Source organism: Lemur catta, chromosome 1 (genome assembly GCF_020740605.2).
Source record: "Lemur catta isolate mLemCat1 chromosome 1, mLemCat1.pri, whole genome shotgun sequence".
In the NCBI taxonomy this organism is placed as follows: domain Eukaryota; kingdom Metazoa; phylum Chordata; class Mammalia; order Primates; family Lemuridae; genus Lemur; species Lemur catta.
The window spans coordinates 24,752,039-24,771,223 of record NC_059128.1 but is presented as its reverse complement, the minus strand read 5'-3'; the positions used below and the strand labels follow the sequence as shown (position 1 = coordinate 24,771,223).

Here is a 19,185-nt window from a genome sequence, read left to right as displayed (position 1 = left end):
ACTGGATATCCATATGAAATTGGACCCTTACCTTATACCATAGGCAAAAATTAACTCAAAATGGATTAAAAACTTAAATATAAAAGCTAAAACCATAAAACTCTTAGAAGAAAACATAGAGAAAAAACTTTATGACATTTGGTTGGCAAAGATTTCTTGACTATGATACCAAAAGCAGAGATATCAAAAGAAAACATAAATAAATTGGACTACATCAAAATTAAAAACTTCTGTGCATCCAAGGACACTATTAACAGTGAAAAGGCAAGCCATGTTATGGGAGAAAATATTTGCAAATCATATATCTGATAAGAGGGTAATATCCAGAATATATAAAGAACTCCTACAAATCAACAACTAAAAAACCCAAACAACTCAATTTACAAATGGGCTAAGGAACTTGAATATAATAGATACTTCTCCAAAGAGGATATACAAATGGTTGATAAGCACATGAAAAGATGCTCAACATTAGGTAAATACGAATCAAAATCACAATCAGATACCACTTCACACCCATTAGGATGGCTATTAATTAAAAAATAATAAATGTTGACAAGGATGTGAAGAAATTGGAACCCATGTGCATTGCTGGTGGGGATATAAAATGGTGCAGCTGTTATGGAAAACAACATGTAGTGTCTCAAAAAAATTAAAAATAAAATTACCATATGATCCAGCAAGTCCACTTCTGTGTATATACCCAAAAGAATTAAAAGCAGGAATTTGAACAGCTATTTGTATACCTGTGTTTACAGCAGCACTATTCACAATAGCTAAAAGGCAGAAGCAACCCAAGTGTCTACCCACAGATGAATAAACAAGATGTGGTATATGCATACAATGGAATATTATTCAGCCTTAGAAAGAAGGTAATTCTGATACCTGCTACAACATGGATGAACCTTGATGACACTGTGCAAAGTGAAAGAAGCCAGTCACAAAAGGAAAAATACTCCACAATTCTACTTATATGAGGTATTACAGTGTCAATTTTTTCTGACCTACCAGTTCTCCGATTCTATGGACACTAGCTGGGTGTCCTACAATTCAATTCAATTTTGACACTAACTCCCTGAAGTTAGCAGACTCCACAAGTCAAGGGCTCAGTCCTGCAAAACTGCCCCCAATTCAGACTCTCTGCAAGTCCTGGGGCCCACTCATGCTTCTGACCAACCAGCTATAAATTGGGGGTTCCCATGATCCCCCATCAGGTTCGATAATTTGCTTTAACAGCTGACAGAACTCAGGAAAACACTTTACTTTCATTTACCAGTTTATTATAAAGGCTACAACTCAGGACCAGCCAAATGGAAGAGACGCACAGGGCACGGCATATGGAGGAAGGTTGTGGAGCTTCCATGCCCTCTCTGGGCAACCCACCGTCCCAGCACCTCCATGAAGCTCTCTGAACTCATTGTTCAAGAGTTTTTACCCAACTCAATCTCCAGCCCCCAACTCTGCCCTCCCTGGAGGGGGGTTGGTGGTACTGAAAGCTTCTGCATTCTAAACACTTGGTCTTTCAGGTGACCAGCCCCACCCTGAAGCTATCTAGGGGTTCCACCTAAGCCTCCTCAGTAGCATAAACTCGATGTCTTGGGAAGGGGTGCCTTATGAGTAACAAAGGACACTCCTGTCACAAAGGAAATTCCAAAGATTTTTGGAGCTCTGTGCCAGGAACATGGGACAAAGACCAAATAAAATATTTATTATACCACAGGTACCTAGAATAGTCAAATTTTTATAGAGCTGGAAAGTAGAATGGTGGTTGCTAAGGGGGTGGGAGGAAGAGAATGGGGAGTAATTATTTAATGAGTACGGAGTTTCAGTTTGGGAAGATGAATGAGGTTCTGGAGAGGGATGCAGTTGGTGGTTACATGCTAACGTAAATGCTGCTGAACTGTACAGTTAGAAATGGTTAAAAATTAAAAATGTTATACTGTGTATATTTAACCACCACTACCAAAAAACAAACAAACAAAAAAGACACACCCCTTGTGACGTGTTCCCTTCTGGCTGGAATACCTGCTGTCACCTCCTGCCATCGTCCTCCTCAGCCTTCGTGCTCTGAGGGAGGAATGCATTCCCTGGCCTGGGTATTTGCTGAGTTTATTCTAACGCTGGTCTTTGTTTTCTGGCGGTTTGTGTATTTCTCCCACTTCTTTATCATTTTTCCTGTCTTCCTTCCCTCACTTCTGCCTCCTCTTCCGACTAAATGGGAAACTTTCCAAAGGGTTGGGGAACCTGCGGCCTTGGGGCCACACGTGGCCTTCTGGATCCTTGAGAGAGGCCTTTTGACCAAATCCAAACTTCCCTTTATTTATTAAAGGGATTTGTTCTATAAAATTTGGATTCAGTCGAGGAGCCACACTTGGGGATCTGGAGGGCCACATGTGGCCTTGAGGCCGCAGTTTCCCCATTTCTGCCAAGTTTTCACTTCCTAAAAGAATTAAGGTGACCAATCAGTTAACTGGGAGTTGTACTGGAGTTGTCTTCTTGACACGACTCAATCTTACTCCTGCTGTGCAAAGCACTGTTACATCCTCACTCATGCCTTGAACTCTGCCAGAGCCAGGGTGGTTGAGAACACTGTGTTCAGTTCTGCTGTGTGCTCTTTGACAAGTCGTATGACTTTCGTAAGTTTTGTATTCTTTGGTCAAATGGAGATAATACAGGCTGCTGCGAAAGGTGCAGGAGAGGATTGAGTGAGACAGTATGTGGAGGGCATGTGGCTAGCAGAGTTGCTCAGATGAAACGTGCTAAATGAAGAGCTGATGTTCTCAGTGCCGTCATCAGTAAGGGTAATTGCCTCTGTCTTCTGTTGGCTCTTGGTCTAGGAGAGGCCAACACTTGAACTTCTCGTACCACGTGGCAGGCTTAAGGCCGCAGGTGCACAGGGGTAAGGGGTCATGGGATTCAGGAGGACGTTGCCCAGGGTGAGTGCAGTGGGCAGCAGGCAGGGCAGCTTCCTTGAGCAGGTGAAGGGTGAGTTGGGTTGATTCTTAATGAGCAAAGTGACAAGGAATCGGGTGCAGAAGGGAGGATGGGCCATTCCAGGGAGTTTCGCAGCCGTGTCCTCACGGGGACTTGTCCCTCTTGAGAGCTACTCAAACTAAAAGCAATGCAGGTGCTGGGAGATGGTGGTGTTTTCCCAGAGTGTGGTGATGAGAGCTGTTGTGATGAAGACTCCGGAGTCTCTGGGGTGACACAGACACTGGGTTAATGCCATGCCCGCGTGTCAGACTTCAGTCTAGCAAACCTAAGGCTCTACTGAAGGAAGGGGCTCCCAGGGTTATCGGGTATACATGGCTGCTTTGCACTGCCCAGTTCTTGATCTTTTTCTAGCCGTTCAGTTAACAGGAAGTCCTTCTCTTGACTTCAATTACCCCCAACCCCCAACATCAAACAGCCCTGTGTGAATTGCAGGATGAAGGTTGGAACCCCCTCAAGGATGATCAAAAAAACCACAGGGTTAAGGTGAAAGCAGGTGTTTCCTCTTCTCTCTTTATTCTGTCTCCTGACTCCTATCTTGCACCGTTCCCAAACTTAACCCAACGTAGTATCTCCCTTCTCTCAATTCTGCAGAACCCAGGGGCTTTTTCTTTGGCAAGTCATTCACAGGTGGGAGGGCACCCTGCAGTCCTGGGGCCCAGCCAGACTCTCCTGCTTTCTGACCTGATTACAGGCATCTTTCCTTGTTTCATGCTGTGCAAAAACTTGAGAGGCCTTGTCCCAGCATGAGGGCTGATAGCAGCACCATCTGTGTTTGCAGAAGGGGGAGATGGGAAGTGAAGATGGATTTTACTTCCTTTCCAATCTCTTTGGATTAGACAGTGTGTCCGGAGCCTCCTGGTGGAGCAGTGTTTGCTTTGGCTTCCATCCGACTCTTTCCCTAGAGAGGAGTTGAACACAAGTCCCTTTCAGTTCCAGGAGACCGTTGTGATGGGGTAGCCCTGCCAGCTCCAGAAGGGAGGTGCACAGAGGCTGGGACAAGGTTGGGGGCTGGCTTTTCTCCTTTTTTTTTCCTTCTCTCCCCTGAAATTCCTGATTTTTGCCCAAAATGACTGGGTTGGCATAGTTGGGTCTCCTTTGGTGGCCCTAGGGGCAGCTATCTGTGCACAAAGCTATTTCCTGTGTCCGTGTACTCTGGAAAATGTGGGAAGGGGGCAGCCATGAGTCACCCATGTTAAAGCAGTGTTGACCTTTCCTTCTATATCATTCTCATGGGCTGTTTGTTTGGGGTGTAGCTTCCCCTTGAGCACTCCAGGCCTCCTCAGACCTTTGTCCTGGGCTCCCTGTTTGGTGCTGGACATGTATGTGGAGGGACCCATTCGGGTGCACCAAGGAATCATTCCTTCTCTGCTGAGAAGCTAGGCAGGAACATACTCTCTCATACCATCCCTGCCTAGAACATGTGGGGGAAGCCAGCAGCTGAGAATGCTGATTTTCTTCCTTGGGGTGGTGGAGATCAATTGTTTCTGAAGTGTGGCCCATGAACCTTCAGCACCAGAACCACCTGGGTGTTCATTAAAAATGCAAATTCTTGGGCACCAGAGCAGACCCAAGGCTCTGGGTGGGACCCAGGAATATGTATTTTTGATTCTCCAGGGATTCTGACGCCCAGTGAAGTCTGAAAACTCCTGGTGTGAAGCCATGGGACCTGGACCCAGCAGCTGTGTCTGGGCCTCCAGCAGGACACTGGTCCTCCTTGGGCATCACCTTTGTTTTCCATAACAGGAATGGCTGCCTCAAAGGGTTGTGACAAGTGAAATGAAGTGAAAGTTCTTAGACTCAAATAAGCCCTCTGTAAACGTCTATTGAATCCACATCTGTCTTCTCCCTCTCTGCCAAACTCATGTTTCCGATGTTAAAAAGGTAAACTGAAACATGACACTTTATTTTAAGGAGTTTATTTGCACAAAAAAACAATTCATGAATCAGACAGCTCCAAACCAGAAGTGGTCATGGGTCCTCTTGAGTCTAGACCGTGTCTTCGTGGGATGTGCTGCTGCATGGTGCCTTTTGGAGCCTCAGCAAGGTTCCACGGGAAGAGAGCAGGGCTGGGAATGGAACATGGTCCTGATGGTGACCTCACCACTGATTAACTCTGTGGCTTGCAGTTGCCTAAACTCAGCTGTGAAGTAGAGAAGACGGCCTGGCCCTCACGGGGCTCTGCTGCCTCGTCTGTGCTGGGGGCAGCCTGCCTTTGATCTCACTGGGTTCTTTGGGTTGAAGTTCATGGAATATGCTAGATGTGCTGGGGCCTTGAAAAGAGCAAAATATTGTGCAAGTGTTGACTTGTAGTGCCATTTATTTCTACTTTTTTGGGACAGGATCTTGCTCCGTTGACTGGGCTAGAGTGCAGTTGCACTGTCATAGCTCACTGCAGCCTCCAATTCCCACGCTCATGCAATCCTCCTGCCTCAGCCTCCCAGTAGTTGGGACTATAGGTATGCACCCCCACACCCGGCTAATGCTTTTGTGTTTTGTAGAGACAGGGTCTCACTATTGCCCAGGCTGGTCTCATCAACTCCTGGCCTCAAGATATCCTCCTGCCTTAGCCTCCCAAAGTGCAGGGATTACAGGCATGAGCTACCACACCTGGCCTTTAGTGTACTTTCTTGAACTTAAAAAAAAAAAAAGAAAGAAAAAAAGGACTCTGGACTTGCCCTTTGAGAGGAGAATAAAAAGGGCTTTCCTGTACATGCGTCACATCCTATCTGTCTGTGACGTGCACCTGGGCTTAGGGGCCACACCCTCCAGGTAGAGGGCTCAGCACTCTTGCCTTTGTAGTCAGCTTGTTGTTCAGGATAAGCACTGTCATTCTGGCTGCATGAGCTTCTCCCAGAGCTCTGGGTTCCAGAGCATCCATCTCACTAGTAAAGAGGGAGGCAGCCACTTGTGGATTTGGTCCTTTTGAACTGAGCCCTGCTGCAGCTCTGGGACTCCTGTGGAGCATCCTTGTTCCCTTTGCTTTCAAGAGGCTCACAGCTTGCTGCAGAAGGGCCTCTTGCCAAGCAGTGGCAAGAGGCAGCTTTTAAGTCCATATGCGCCTCGGATGGTTCCTCCGTTCAGTGTAGGAAAGTGGTGGTGGCACAGCACAGAACTGATTTAGTCCCCACCCTCAGGAGAAATAGGGCCTGGGAGTGAGAAGGTTTCTCCTAAGGGCCTGGTGGTCCTGGCCTTACCAAGTTCTCTCCTAGCCCCTCACAGTTAGCAAGCGGCAGTGATCAACAGTAATGAGTGGGGATTGGTGGAGCTTGGACTGCCCTTGTGAAGATGTTAGAGCCTTTAGGAAGATGCTGCAATTCCTCTCTCTCTCTGGGAGGAGGGTATGCCATTATCTGTCCTAGGTATGACTGCTCTGTATTCTCATGCTACCTTATAAAAATCCATGGCCTTTATTAGGGAGCCCCATCTTGGGCCAGATCTCTGTCCTTTGCAAATAATCCACACAGGCCCCTGGCCATCCAGTCTCTGCCTCTGCTGTGTTCTTTCCATGAATCCTTCTTGTCCTGGATTGCACCCCTCCAGCCAGCCTCCCTGTGTCTCCCCAGTTGACAGCAGGCAGTGTGACAGATGAGGGCCAGTGGATGAAGGCTCTCATTCCCCTGGTCTGTCAGATGGTTTTTTTGAGGCAATACACCACACCCTTTATTTTATTTATTGGACGTATATTTATTGAGCATCTACTCTGTGCCAAGCAAGATTCTGAGCACTGGGAAGGCAGCAGTGAATGGGAAAGAAAAGGTCTCTGTTCTGGTAGAGTTCACATGGGACAGAAGAGAGGTTAGACTGTAAGCCAGTCATTCCAGGAGTGACTAATGGTGGAAATGTCAGGCCAAGGAGGAGAAGAGGTGACTTCAGAGCAGGACATTGGGAGCTGTTTTTGTGTAAGTAGGTCCCTGGGTAACTCCCTAAATAACAGGGCTAGATCGAATGAGTTACTCTCTTGCGGTGGTGTTAAATAGGGGTGACTAATAGTTTTCTGGATATAATAGTTTTCTGTTTCTTCCCAGATTTCTCTCTGGGATCATGAGGCAGGATTAGTTATGAATTTGGCTTCTTAGGAAAAGGCTACATGAGGCCCACCTTATCTCTTTCTGGAAGTGCACACTTAAGTGAGGGGAACTGGGTCTTGCCCATGCCAGTCCTTGAAGCAACAACTCTAGCAGCCACTAAGTAATTGACCAGGTCTGAGTTTCACCCATGAAAATTGGACTGGGAGGGCTGTCACCAAGAAAGTCCATTTAGGCTTAAAAGAAAGCATGGGAGGCTTAGGAACATTGGTTGTCACATGAACACCCCATTGAGGAATGGCATCATGTTGGCTTGCAGACAAAGGAGACAGTTCTCCTTTGGGCTGTTTTATCTGTCAAAGGGCAGGGAGTGGTAAATTCAAGCCAGGGGAATAACACAGGACCACAGAATCCATCTGTTGGCTGTTGAGTGCTGGCGTCTGGGACAGAGTTGGTGGGAAATGCCAAAGCATTTGAATGGAGCCTTGCCCATTGCCTACTTCAAATGTGAAAAATTTGGAATAAGTAAGGTTTGCATCATGTGACCTTGGCTGGCCAAGTGGTTCAAAAGACGCCCACTCATTTTCCATCCTTCCTAGCTGAGTCATGGGAGCTCCAATTCTGGGAGCTTGTGGCCAAGATCTGTCAGCACAGCCAGTCAAAGGGACCTTTGGGTGTTGAAGCCAACAGTGATTTGTGCTCTCACTGAAAGGGGAGGCAGAGGAGGCTTCGTTGCTGCTCTCAAAGTAGACCTAGACTGACCCTTCATGGAGTTCACCATGAGGACAACAACGTCAAGGGAAATGCACAACCCTCAAAAGGAGGAGTGCGTGCAGCACAGAGGCTCTTGAGTTGACAGTGACTGAAAACAAGCATAAATGCTAGGCTCGGCTGAAAAATAAAATAAAACCCTTTGTCAGCATTCCTTTTTTTTCTTAATCAGAAAAGTTTCCCTGTAGAACTCATTCCCCTACTCTAAACTTAGCATCTTGTCTGTTTACAGCCTAGGGTATCTCTGCTCTTCAGCTACCTAGCACCCCCCCCCACCCCCGCCAAAGATGAGGAGGAAACTCAACACCAAGGCTGTAGGTCAAGATCCAAAAGTCTACCAGATAGATTATAAGCTGGGTGAGAGTGCACTCCTTGCCTTGCATCTGTCTCCTCCCTTACTTGTTAGTAGGGCACTTCATATGCAGGGATGTTCAATAGTGAGTGTAGGCTCTGGGGTGGGAAGTTCCAATGACTTCCATGCCTGATCTTGGGGAGCCTCAAATGGGAGGTCTTGCCGATATTGGGGCTTCCCTGTGTCATTCCACCTTGCACCTGCTTTCCTTAGGCGGTAAACTCTTGCAGGTACTAACAGTCTGGTTGTGGAGACAACACACTAAATGTAAAGGAATAAAGCTAAGTGTTACATAAGAACAAGAAACTCATGGGGTGTAACTATGGGGTAAACAAACCAGATGATAGCTGGAGACACCTCTCCCCGACTGCTTCCTCCAACAGCTAGATGTCTGGGGGCATTTGAACTATGGAACTGAGCACATAAGACTGGAGGAATTGTCAGGTCTTTGAGGGCAGTTGCTCTTCTGTGACACTCACCTTGTCCATCGAGGGCTTTGGAATCAGGTGGCCATGGGTTCAAATCTCCTTTCTGCCATTAGAAGCTGGATGACTTTGGGCAAATTACAGTGGTTTTCTCATCTGTAAAAACCAAACCAGAGGTGTTGGTACCAACTTCAAGGGGTTTCTGTGAGGGCTTAAATGAAATACCATGTGAAAAATCCATTAGCACGTAGTAGGTACTTAGTAGATGTTAGTTTCCTTCCTTCTAATTTGAATAGCGCTTAAGACCAGAGCCGTTGGTCTAATGGGTAAGAGCACAGACTCTAGTATAGATAGCCTGGGCTTGAAGTCCAGCCTCATCACTTACTGTTATGTGACCTTGAACGAGCTACTTAAATTCCAGTTTCCTCAACTTTAAGATGAGGATTGAAAGAGTATATATATTTCTACAGTGTTTAGGATAGTGACTGTTGCATGGTGTGCACAATATATTGGCTATCATTACCATTTTTTTAAATTTCAAAATATTAAGGGGGGGTACAAATGTTTTAGTTACATGGATAGCTTTTATAATGCTTAAGTCAGGGCAATTAGTGTGCCCATCACCCAAATAGAGTTCATCATACCCAATAGGTAGGTTTTTACCCCTCCCCTACTTCCCTTCCCCCTTCTTGATTTCCAGTGACTTTTACTTCCCTCTGTGCCCATGTGTGCCTATCGGTTAGTTCCAACTTATTAGAGAGTACATGTGGTGTTCGTTCTTCCATTCCTGAGATACTTCACGTAGGATAATGGTCTTCAGTTCCATCCATATAGCAGCAAAAGACATTGATTCATTTCTTTTTATGGCTGAGTAGCACACCATGGTGTATCACATTTTGTTAATCCACTCATAAATTGATGGGCACTTAGGTTGATTCCACATCTTTGTGTTTGTGAATTGTGCTGCAAGAAACATTCGCATGCAGGTGTCTTTTTGATAAAATGACTTTTTGTCATTACCATTAACATCTTCCCTAGGAATCAATGATTGTAGGCTGTCCTCATTTCAGTACTGCAGCTTTCTGCATTTTCCTAACCTCTTTTCCCCCAAAGGATGGAGGAAACCAAAGAGTGGAGGTTGGGTAAGCCACCAGCGTAATTGCAGCTTTGAAGACAAACCCTGTGACTGGGGAGGGAGTTCCAAGGAAGTCTGGAGTTGACCAGCTGTGACCTGCTTCCTAAGTTCTTAGAGACCTAAGCTTAGGCTTTAAATCCATAAACCCCTTTCATGAGTGATTTTCCCCCAAATCAATGGATTGTTCTTGTCCTTGAAGGCCTGCCACCTCCTTAATCCTGAGTCTGCCTTTTCAAAAGAAGCCAAGGGCTTGGATCTGGGGATTTCAGAAATGCAGTCATACGAGCAGTCTTTCACACACGTTATTGCTCACCATGGCCTTTTCCTGGGTGGCTGGGGGCTTGTTCTCATGATGAAACTCAAGCCCTGGGTTCTCAGTTCTTCAGTGTTTTAGGGACCCAGCAGCCACCTTGCTTCTTTCTGGGACATCCACAGACTCAGCCCCAGGACCACCCCCCTCAACCCAGTTGAGCCTCATCCACAGGCCCAAAGGCAGCTTATCTTATAGTGTCTTCACTCTAACATGGTCCCTTATATTCAGGACCCTGGAGCCCTTGTTTGTGCTCTGTTTTTCCCAGATCAGTTATTCATTAGCAGGCGTAAACAAACATCTAAGTGACACTGGCCAAAGTGTAGAGTGAGGTATTTACAGCACGAGAAGTATGCATTGGAATGTGCAGGCTTGCCTCAGTAGCACCTTCTTTGTGATGTTTCTATGCACACACCAGCATGTAGGGATGGGCAACGAGTGTGGAAGTCACTTCCGCAGAATTCCCAAAGTGGATGTGGTCCTGGGAAACCGGAGCTTTCGTGGCAGCCTTCCCGCTGGTGGCAGTACTCTCCATGCATGAGACACTAGCGCCAAGCACGCAGCCCCGGGAGTGTGTGGGCTTCTTTTCGTGTGGAATACAAATTGGGCATACTGTATTTTGGCACGAGTTAGTGCCCGTAAATTCTGTATGCTCTTAAATGACCCTTTACATAGTAGCATTTCCTTACATTTGTGTATGCAGCTGAAGTTTCCCTCAACTGTCCCACTCTTTGAACTTAGCTTCAGATTAATCTATAGGTCACAAGATCATTGTTAGTGTGCATGAGTTTCGTAGATATGCACATTTACCTAGGGATCCCATCACCTCAAATGTCCTTTGGGGAGGATGGCACCTCAGCAAACAGGTTCTCTCACCTACAGTACTCATTCCTCTCCCAGGCATGCTGTGCTAATCAGAGGAAGGTAAGCCCACCCTCAGCCCCAGGGCTGGGCCCTGACTGGCCAAGTCAATTAGTTCATTCCTCTCCCGGTGACACAGACACTGTGTGGGGGTAGACATACTCCCTTGGACTCAGGGCTCCCAGGAGCTAGTGCCCTGGTGCTGAGTCAAAAATGTCCCATGCCCCCATAAATATGTAAAATATTATGTATCAGTATTTTAAAAAGTCCCCTAATTGGGTCAGCAGTTTTCCCTACAACAGTGCCCTGCGGTTGAAGGTTTCCATCAAATCTGATCTCCTGATGACCTAACCTGGGGCTCGCCTCACACCCATTCTATGCTATTTTTAAATAAAACCCTCACTTCTCCTCTGTTCTACCTCAGCATTCCTCAGAGACATTATCATACTAGTACAAGTGGTTAAGGGCTCAGGCTCTGGCATCAGAAAGATCTGAGTTCAGATCCCAGCCCTACCAGTTACTAGACTAACTGCCTTGACAAGTTAATTCACCTCTTTGTGCCTGTTTCCTAATCCACAAGAGAAAGACAGTATCATCTGGCTCATCTGGTTGGGTTTCACTTCCTCCCTGCACACTCTTGCACAGCAACAGTGACCGGCAGCGGAGGCTACTGGGACTCCCAAGACACACTCGGTTCATTTAGGGCAGTCATGCAAACCATCCCACCCTCGTTCTGCTCTCTTCCTTCTCTGGCTAACTTCTGCACGCACTTTCTCAATTCTCTTAGTCATCTTTGACCTTGCCCTCTCACACCCACTCCATCCCAGATCCTCTGGTTGAAGGTCCTTTTAAAATCAGAGCCACAAAAAAGATAAATTAGGGTTCAATCTAATTGAACTGCTGCTTCAATTCAATGTAATTGAATTGTCTGCTGGCTGGAGTGCTGGCCTGGCTGTGGCTCACTCACTGCAGCATTGAACTCCTGGGCTCAGATGATCTTCCTGCCTCAACCTCCTGAGTAGCTGGGACTACAGGCACACATCACTGCACTCAGCTCATTTTTCTTTTTTTTTTTTTTTTTTGTAGAGATGGGCTCTCGCAACAGCCCAGGCTAGTCTCAAACTCCTGGCCTCAAACAATCCTCCCCCTGCAGCCTCCCAAAGTGCTGGGATTACAGGCATGATCCACTGCGCCCAGACTCAAATGATCGATCTTAAAGCACAAAGCTTTCGTGGAAGCCCTGAGGTCCTCCCTTGGTATCCTGGCCATTTCTGACCCCATGACCAGCCAGGATTTAGGAGGGCAGCTTTGTGCAAGGGTTTTGAATCAGTTTTGACTTAGGTCTTGTTGATGGTGGATGGGGACAGGGATTCTGTGGACCACAGAGCCAGCATAACAGGTGCGTTGTGTTTTGTAATGTGTTGGGTGCGGGAATCTTACCCCAGATGTAACTTGATGGTTTCCGTTTTTATTCTTGCTCTGCTAAATGCATGAACCAGAGTGACAGGTGACACATCACACAAAGTATGGCTTCTACTTGTTCCCCTCCCCGCCCCCTGCAAAACCCTCAGGCAGCACAGACATGTTTTGAACTGTGACATGCTCCCGACTACTGACATTGCAGCATCATTTAGAGATCACCCTTGAGTTTGCAGGAAGGGCAAAAATAAAATAGAAAATGTAAATTGAGTATCTCAGGGTACCTCCATCCCTTCATTCATCACATTTTTGCCAAACACCTTTTTTGGGGGGGTGAAGTAAACTATAGTTATTAAGCTTTTGTAACTTCAGAACTGCTGTGTGTTGAAACTCTAGCTCTGATACCTATTGCTGTGTGACCTTGGGCAAGTTACTCAACCTTCTGCACCTCAGTTTCATCATCTATAAAATGGGCACAATGTTAGACCCCTCTTTCAGGGGTTGTTGTGAGGATTGAAATATTCCATGGAAAGCGCCATACATTTTACTATGACTAGTAGTATTATGTGCCAGGCTCCAGAGATAAATGTGAGCCCTGCCCTCGAGGAGCTTATAGTCTGGTTGGGGAGACATATAAATTAAATAATCATACCAATATAAAATCACCTATGCAGGTGCCTAACCTCATGTGAGGGATTAGAGACATCTTCCCTGAGCAAGTACGACTTGAACTCTGACCTGAAGGATGGCAGGAAGGGCATCCTAGTCTGGGTACAGAAGCGGGTGCAAAGTCCCTGTGGTCCTCAGGTATGAGGGGCCTTGAAAGACAGAAAGGAGGCCAGTGAGGCTGCATCCCAGGAAGCAAGTAGATGACCAGGGGCAGACCAGTAGGCAGAGCTCATGTGCAGAGCTTTGTGGGCTGTGCTTGGGCTTTTTACCCCTAATTAAAAAGCAAGAGGAAGTCACTGCAGGGTTTTAAGGATGGGAGGTTGGTCTGATCACATTTCCCAAAGATTGCTGGCTACAGGAGCAGAGCCATATGGAAGCCATTCAGAGGCCTGAACCAGAGGCCAGTGTCTCCCCAAGTCCCTTCCTGGCAATAAGGATTGCCTACATGTGAAAATACTGGTACTCAGGACCCACCCAGACCTGCAGAATGACAGCAGAATTGGGGCTGGAGACCTTTGTCATCAGGCAAGGTTGGGAAATGCTCTATGGGATAGGTAAAAGTGAAAAGAGCCTAACTCCATTTTAAAAGCAATTTTTAAAAAGTAATTTCCAAAGAGCTAAGACTGTGACTTGGTTTGATTGTAAATTTTGTATTTTGTTCATGACTTCACGTGTCGTTGATAATGTACAACTAGAACAAGGGCAGGGACCTAAGTCAACTCAAAACCAGCTAGCGGTGATTTTCAGTCATTTACGTTCCTAACCTGGGTCTCTGGGTCTTCTGTGAACACAGGGAAGCTGCCAGCACCACCCTCCGGGAGTGGTGTTCTCCTACCTCTTTGAATTAATGTTGCACTGACTTGGGCTCCAGGTCTCTGATTTTTACCCTAGAAGTATCCTATCAAATGGTGACAGGACTCAAATGGTGACAATATAGACTTCTGTGTTGACGAGCATCACACAGACGTTTCGTGGAAGGCAGTGGGGTGAGCCTGGGTTCTGGGGTCAGACAGAACTGGCTTAGGGTCCTGGCTCGTCGGCTATCTGCCTGTATGACCTTGGGCAGAGTGCTGAACATCAGTTTTCCTCTCTTTTTTTGTTGTTGTAAAGTTATTGGTGTTACATTAAAAGAGAAAGTATATTACATATCCAGTGCATAGTAGATGCTCAAGAAAAGGGTAGATTATCCAACCTCCTCCCTACTTTCGCATACACACATTATTTTTTCTTACCACTGTGGATACAATGTAGAAAGAAACTGGACCCTAAAGGGCAGACTTGTGTGATATTCCCAGCTTTGTGTAGACAAGATATTCCACCAGTGTCTATCTGTCTGTCCATCCGTCCATCCATCCATTCCACATGACTGAGTACCTTCTACAGGACAGATGTAGGAACTAGGAACTAGAAATAGACTAGTTGACTATTCTGTTTCTAGAACACTGCTGTCAAAAAGCAGGAAAAGACATGTCTTGAAAAAAAAAAGAGACAGAAGCTTACAGTCCAATGCCTAGGTTTTGGTTTTCCACACTGGGCAAGTACTTCCCAAGCCAATTTCCCCCTTGAGAAAAGTTACTGTGACACAGCGTTGCCATCTGGCCAGGAGCTACTGCGGGCCACTAAGCCCTGCTGCTTCATCCCACTGGCTGCAGAAGGCTTCGAAGCTGGAGCTGGGGTGGAACAGCTCTCACTCAGGCTTAGTGTGTGGATGGGGTGATCGGAGTCCAGCCCCTGAGGCTAAGGCGCACAGTATAGCACAAGCTGGGAGGATTTATTGATTGAGGCAGAAGATTACAGGGGATTAGTTTATCCTGTATGAGGGTCTCAGGGTTTTTATTTTCCAAAGGAAATAAAAGTCACAGAGGCTTGGATGATGCTGGTATCATCCCTCACTCTTGCAAACGGGACCCTCCAAGACTCTACTTACCTTCTAGGCCTCCAACTCCCAAGCGGTTAGGAGGCCAGGGAGACCTGGAATGGGCCCATGTTCCCAGCTATGAAGAAGGTCGTATTTGCCCGTCTGTCTATGGCTGGTTTTTACCCTGAATCAAAGTCTTGGAGAGCAGCAGTTAAGAAGCCTGACTCTGACAGACCAGCGTGACCAAGGATCAGGTAAAGCTCCAAGAACATGACATAAGCTTCTCTTCTAGGGAAGCCTGCTTTCCTGGTCTTTCTCGCGGCTGTTACCCCCGGAGGCCCTTGCTGCCAGGCAGAGTGGAAGAGGCCCTGGCCTGAGCGGCCAGGAGATCTCTTTTCTCACCTCAACTCTGCTAGAACTCTGGGGGACCCCGGACAAGGCTCTTATCGAGCTTCATTAACCTCACTCAGCCTCCGTTTGGTCCTATAATTATTGAGTTGTAATAGAGGTTTACAAAAGGCCTTTCAAATTATAACATTCTATCATTTCAACACACAAATATGGCCATTTGTGTTATCTTTTGTATTTTTGTTTTACAGTTTTTCCTGCTGATAGATTATAAAGCCCCTCGAAGGCTGGAACCCTGCCTTATACATCTTGGTAACGCCTAAAATATCTAGCAGAGTCCTTTGCACATAGTAGATGCTTTAAAGATGTGTTTGGTTTATTGATTAGGTATTGGCATAAAGAGCCTACACGGGGCCTATTGATGATGACTTTTATGAATATTCCAGAACTGAGAACCACTAGGGACCAATTGAGTGTAATTGCCCAGTCAGGGTGGTTGCAAATTGGCAGCTGATGAGTGAGTGGTGTGATGGCATGGAGGGAAAGCAAACTGCCCCTCTGCCCGCAGTTCCTCTCAAGGACAATCAAGGAAAAGTGGGATCTTAAGACAAAGGATCCTTCACTCTTGGAATTCGGCACTTGCCTGAGTTCACAAGCTATCTGCCCAATTTCTGTCTTATTTTATGTGTGGCAGAAGGGCTTTTTGGAAGCATTTCTGACCTCAGAAACACCCAAGTCACGTTATCTGTCAGGTCACTGGAGTCTGAACTCCAGCCCAGACATGAGATGTTTTCATTGGTTGGGGATGTGTGTGTTTATAGGCATTTTGCAGGTGCCCATGTCTCGTGTGTATAAATTGATGCAGTTATGCATGACCTCACACTGCACATGTTTTGGAAGTTGCTAAGTTATTCACACAATTAACTGAAACTTTTATGTTTGTACATGCTAACAACTTTAGGCTTCCTACTCTTACTGAATGCAAGTTCTTGGGGTTGTAGGGTGTAGAACTTTTCTCCAGCTGGTCTCTCGGCTCCAGGGTTAGCAGATTCAATGAAACTAAAAATTTAAGTATTAATAGCACAAGAAACAAATCAACATTGTTTTACTTTACCCCAGAGACCGGCATATACATTGTTCATTAGTTTGCAACTAGAGAAGAGCCAGTCTGCATTGACACCATCAACTATAATGTTTTCCAATAGGCATCAATAGTGAGGGTGCTTAGAGGTATGTATGAGTCCAGTAGTCAGTCAAAAGAAAGATTTCTCTGGTATGTCAAGGTAGGGAAATAATCTCTGATTGGGTTTAAGGAAGGAATGGAAGTTGGGAATTATGTTTCTCATGAGGAGTCTCTTTAGATTTGTGCTGTCACCTCTTGGCCTCTGGTAACTTGTAATTGAGTGTCTCTGTCCTGTCTTCTACAGCTTGGAATTGCGATCGGGTTCTTGGTCCCTCCTGTTTTGGTACCAAACATCGAAGACCGGGACAAGCTTGCCTACCACATCAGCATCATGTTCTACATGATAGGCGGTGTGGCCACTCTCCTCTTCATCCTTGTCATCATCGGTAAGGTCATTAGTAGACTGATGGCTGGGGGCAGAGAGGCAGGGGGTGCTGCTGACCTCGGTGGGCCCTTGTGAGCATGCTCTAAAATACCATGGACATTCACAGAAACTGGAGGCTGGTCTTCTTACGGCCTTCAAATATCATACCCCGAGCAGTTGCCCCTTGTACGGTGATGGCTGGTCCTGTGGACTTTGCTAGTGGCTCAGGAAAGGTTTAACTATAATTAACAATTCCCCAGTCCTACCTCACCAGAAGTGATGGGTAGATGGCTGTCCTCTGGATGAATTCCCAGTGGGCACCTACGATATTACAGGCATTTGCTAAGCATGCCTCATTTCATTTAGTCCTCAACAACCCTGTGAGTGGGGTGCCATTATCAGTCCTGTTTAACAAAGAGAAAAAAATGAGACTTAAGGGAGGTTGACTCAGCTACTCAAGACTAGAGAGCTAGTAAGTGGCAGAGATTGGATTCCAGTCTAAGCTTGTCTAACTTCCTGCTCTAACTTTCTGAAAAACAAAACAAATTGACCCACAAACACTAATAATCTCATAAATTAACCTGACAATACTTGGGGACCATATTTCTTTAATGATTTGTTAAAAAATTATAAGAATAATATATGCTCATTATGGAAAAATCTATACAAAAAAAGCATAAAGAAAGGAATGACCATTATCTTTATACGAGTTAATCCCAAACACCAACCTCAGATAACTACTATCAATATTTTATTTTATTTTATTTATTTATTTTTTGAGACAGAGTCTCTCACTCTTTTGCCCAGGCTAGAGTGCTCTGGCATCAGCCTAGCTCACAGCAACCTCAAACTTCTGGGCTCAAGCGATCCTACTGCCTCAGCCTCCCGTGTAGCTGGGACTACAGGTACACACCATGATGCCTGGCTAATTTTTTTTCTTTTTGGTAGAGATGGGGTCTTGCTCTTTCTCAGGCTGCTCTGGAACTCCTGATTTCAAGCGATCCTCCCATCTCGACCTCCCAGAGTGCCAGGATTATAGGCATGAGCCACCACGCCCACCCTTATTATCAATATTTTATGTGCATGTACATTTAATCATTGAGGTATTTGGTAATAGAACTTTATATCCTCTTTTTTCAGCTGAATGATGTTATAAGGGCTGTGATAAATTCAGAAACAGCATGGTAGAGGTTTGTGTTTTCAGTTAGTCACCCGTCTAAAGGTGAACAACCAGCTTTCTTCCTAATACCTGAAAGTTCCACCCTAAGTGTTAAAGGTTTCCTTCATATCTGCTGGCCCCACCTCCAGAATCTAACAGTTCTGTCATTGTGTCCCTCATTTAGCTGTTCTCACTGTGTCATTTCCTCCCTGGAGTCCAGGATGAGGAAAGGCTGCCTGATGGCTTTTAAAAGCTGGCAGAACATCTTAGACAGAGGCTTTGGTGCCCCTGGGAAGGTAGGAAGCCAGGGAGCTGAAGATGAGAGCGAGGAAGAACCACACGGCCAGGGCCTGGCCCCCAGACTTTGAACTGCAACGTGTCCAGCTCCAAATCCTTGTGTTCATAGCAGATGAGGGCCAGGTCCTTTGCAAAACCTGGAGGTAGAACATCTCTGTGTTTTGCCGTTTGACTTTCAAGCACAGATAATAGCTAACTGAGTAAAGAACTGAAAAATCTTATCTGAATTCCGGTGTGGCTACCAAATCCTTAAACCAATGCCTGCTGATGCAGAGATAAGTAGGAGGAAGCGGGGTGCTTCCTGGGCTGGGCTGGGCTGGGCTGTTTTCTGGTGGTGGGGGCCCTTTGATCTGCCAAGAGAGTAAAGCTCATTTCCAGAGCTTCCTCTAACTGGAGATAGTCTCCTGACCTTTCAGGAGCTTCTCAGGGTGTGTGGGGAGGCTACATGGTGCTTGCTTGGACTCCATAGAGACATCAACTTAGCGAAACAACTGGTTAAACTGATCTGCCCCGCAGAGAACGGAATGGCAGTGACTGCAGTCAAAATGGTCACAACAGTGGTACTGCAAACAGAATATAAATGGAGTGGTTTTCCATTGTCCCTCTCCAGCCTTCAAATCAGAGTGTCCCCTTCAGGAGGAGAGTATATTAATCTTGTCTCCTTTGTGGGGCAGAGGGCTGATTTTGAGTTTGAGAAACTAGAAGTAGCCTCCAGGATTTTCCTACATAAGAAAATCCCTTTCACCTATTTGGGAGGTACTTACTGGCCACCACGTGCCAGGCTCTGTGCTAAGCGTGGGCAGTACAGTTCCTGTGCCCTTGGGAGGAGCTCTGGTGCTGAGCTAGTAACAGGGCCACAAATCTCAGAGCTTTAGCTTTTGCTTCTTTTCCATCCGTGTGTTGCTAGTGTGTTTTTTCATTGCCCTGTGGTATGTTATTTGCTGGTTATTACAGAACTCCTTGGTCTTTGAACGTTGCCTGGGAGGTCCAGTGATTTCAGCCTTCCAGAGGCCAT

The 19,185-nt window shown here is 46.1% G+C and overlaps 1 protein-coding gene across 3 annotated transcripts in view; it reads left to right on the top strand.

Annotated features, from left to right (window-relative positions):
- FLVCR2 (FLVCR heme transporter 2) overlaps nt 1–19,185 on the top strand; it is a 65,125-nt gene that overhangs the window by 15,823 nt on the left and 30,117 nt on the right. For all 3 annotated transcript variants that reach the window (XM_045563535.1, XM_045563544.1, XM_045563526.1), the window contains one exon: nt 16,595–16,736. In XM_045563535.1, coding sequence (XP_045419491.1) covers nt 16,595–16,736 — 142 coding nt within the window. The remainder of the gene's footprint in view (nt 1–16,594; nt 16,737–19,185) is intronic.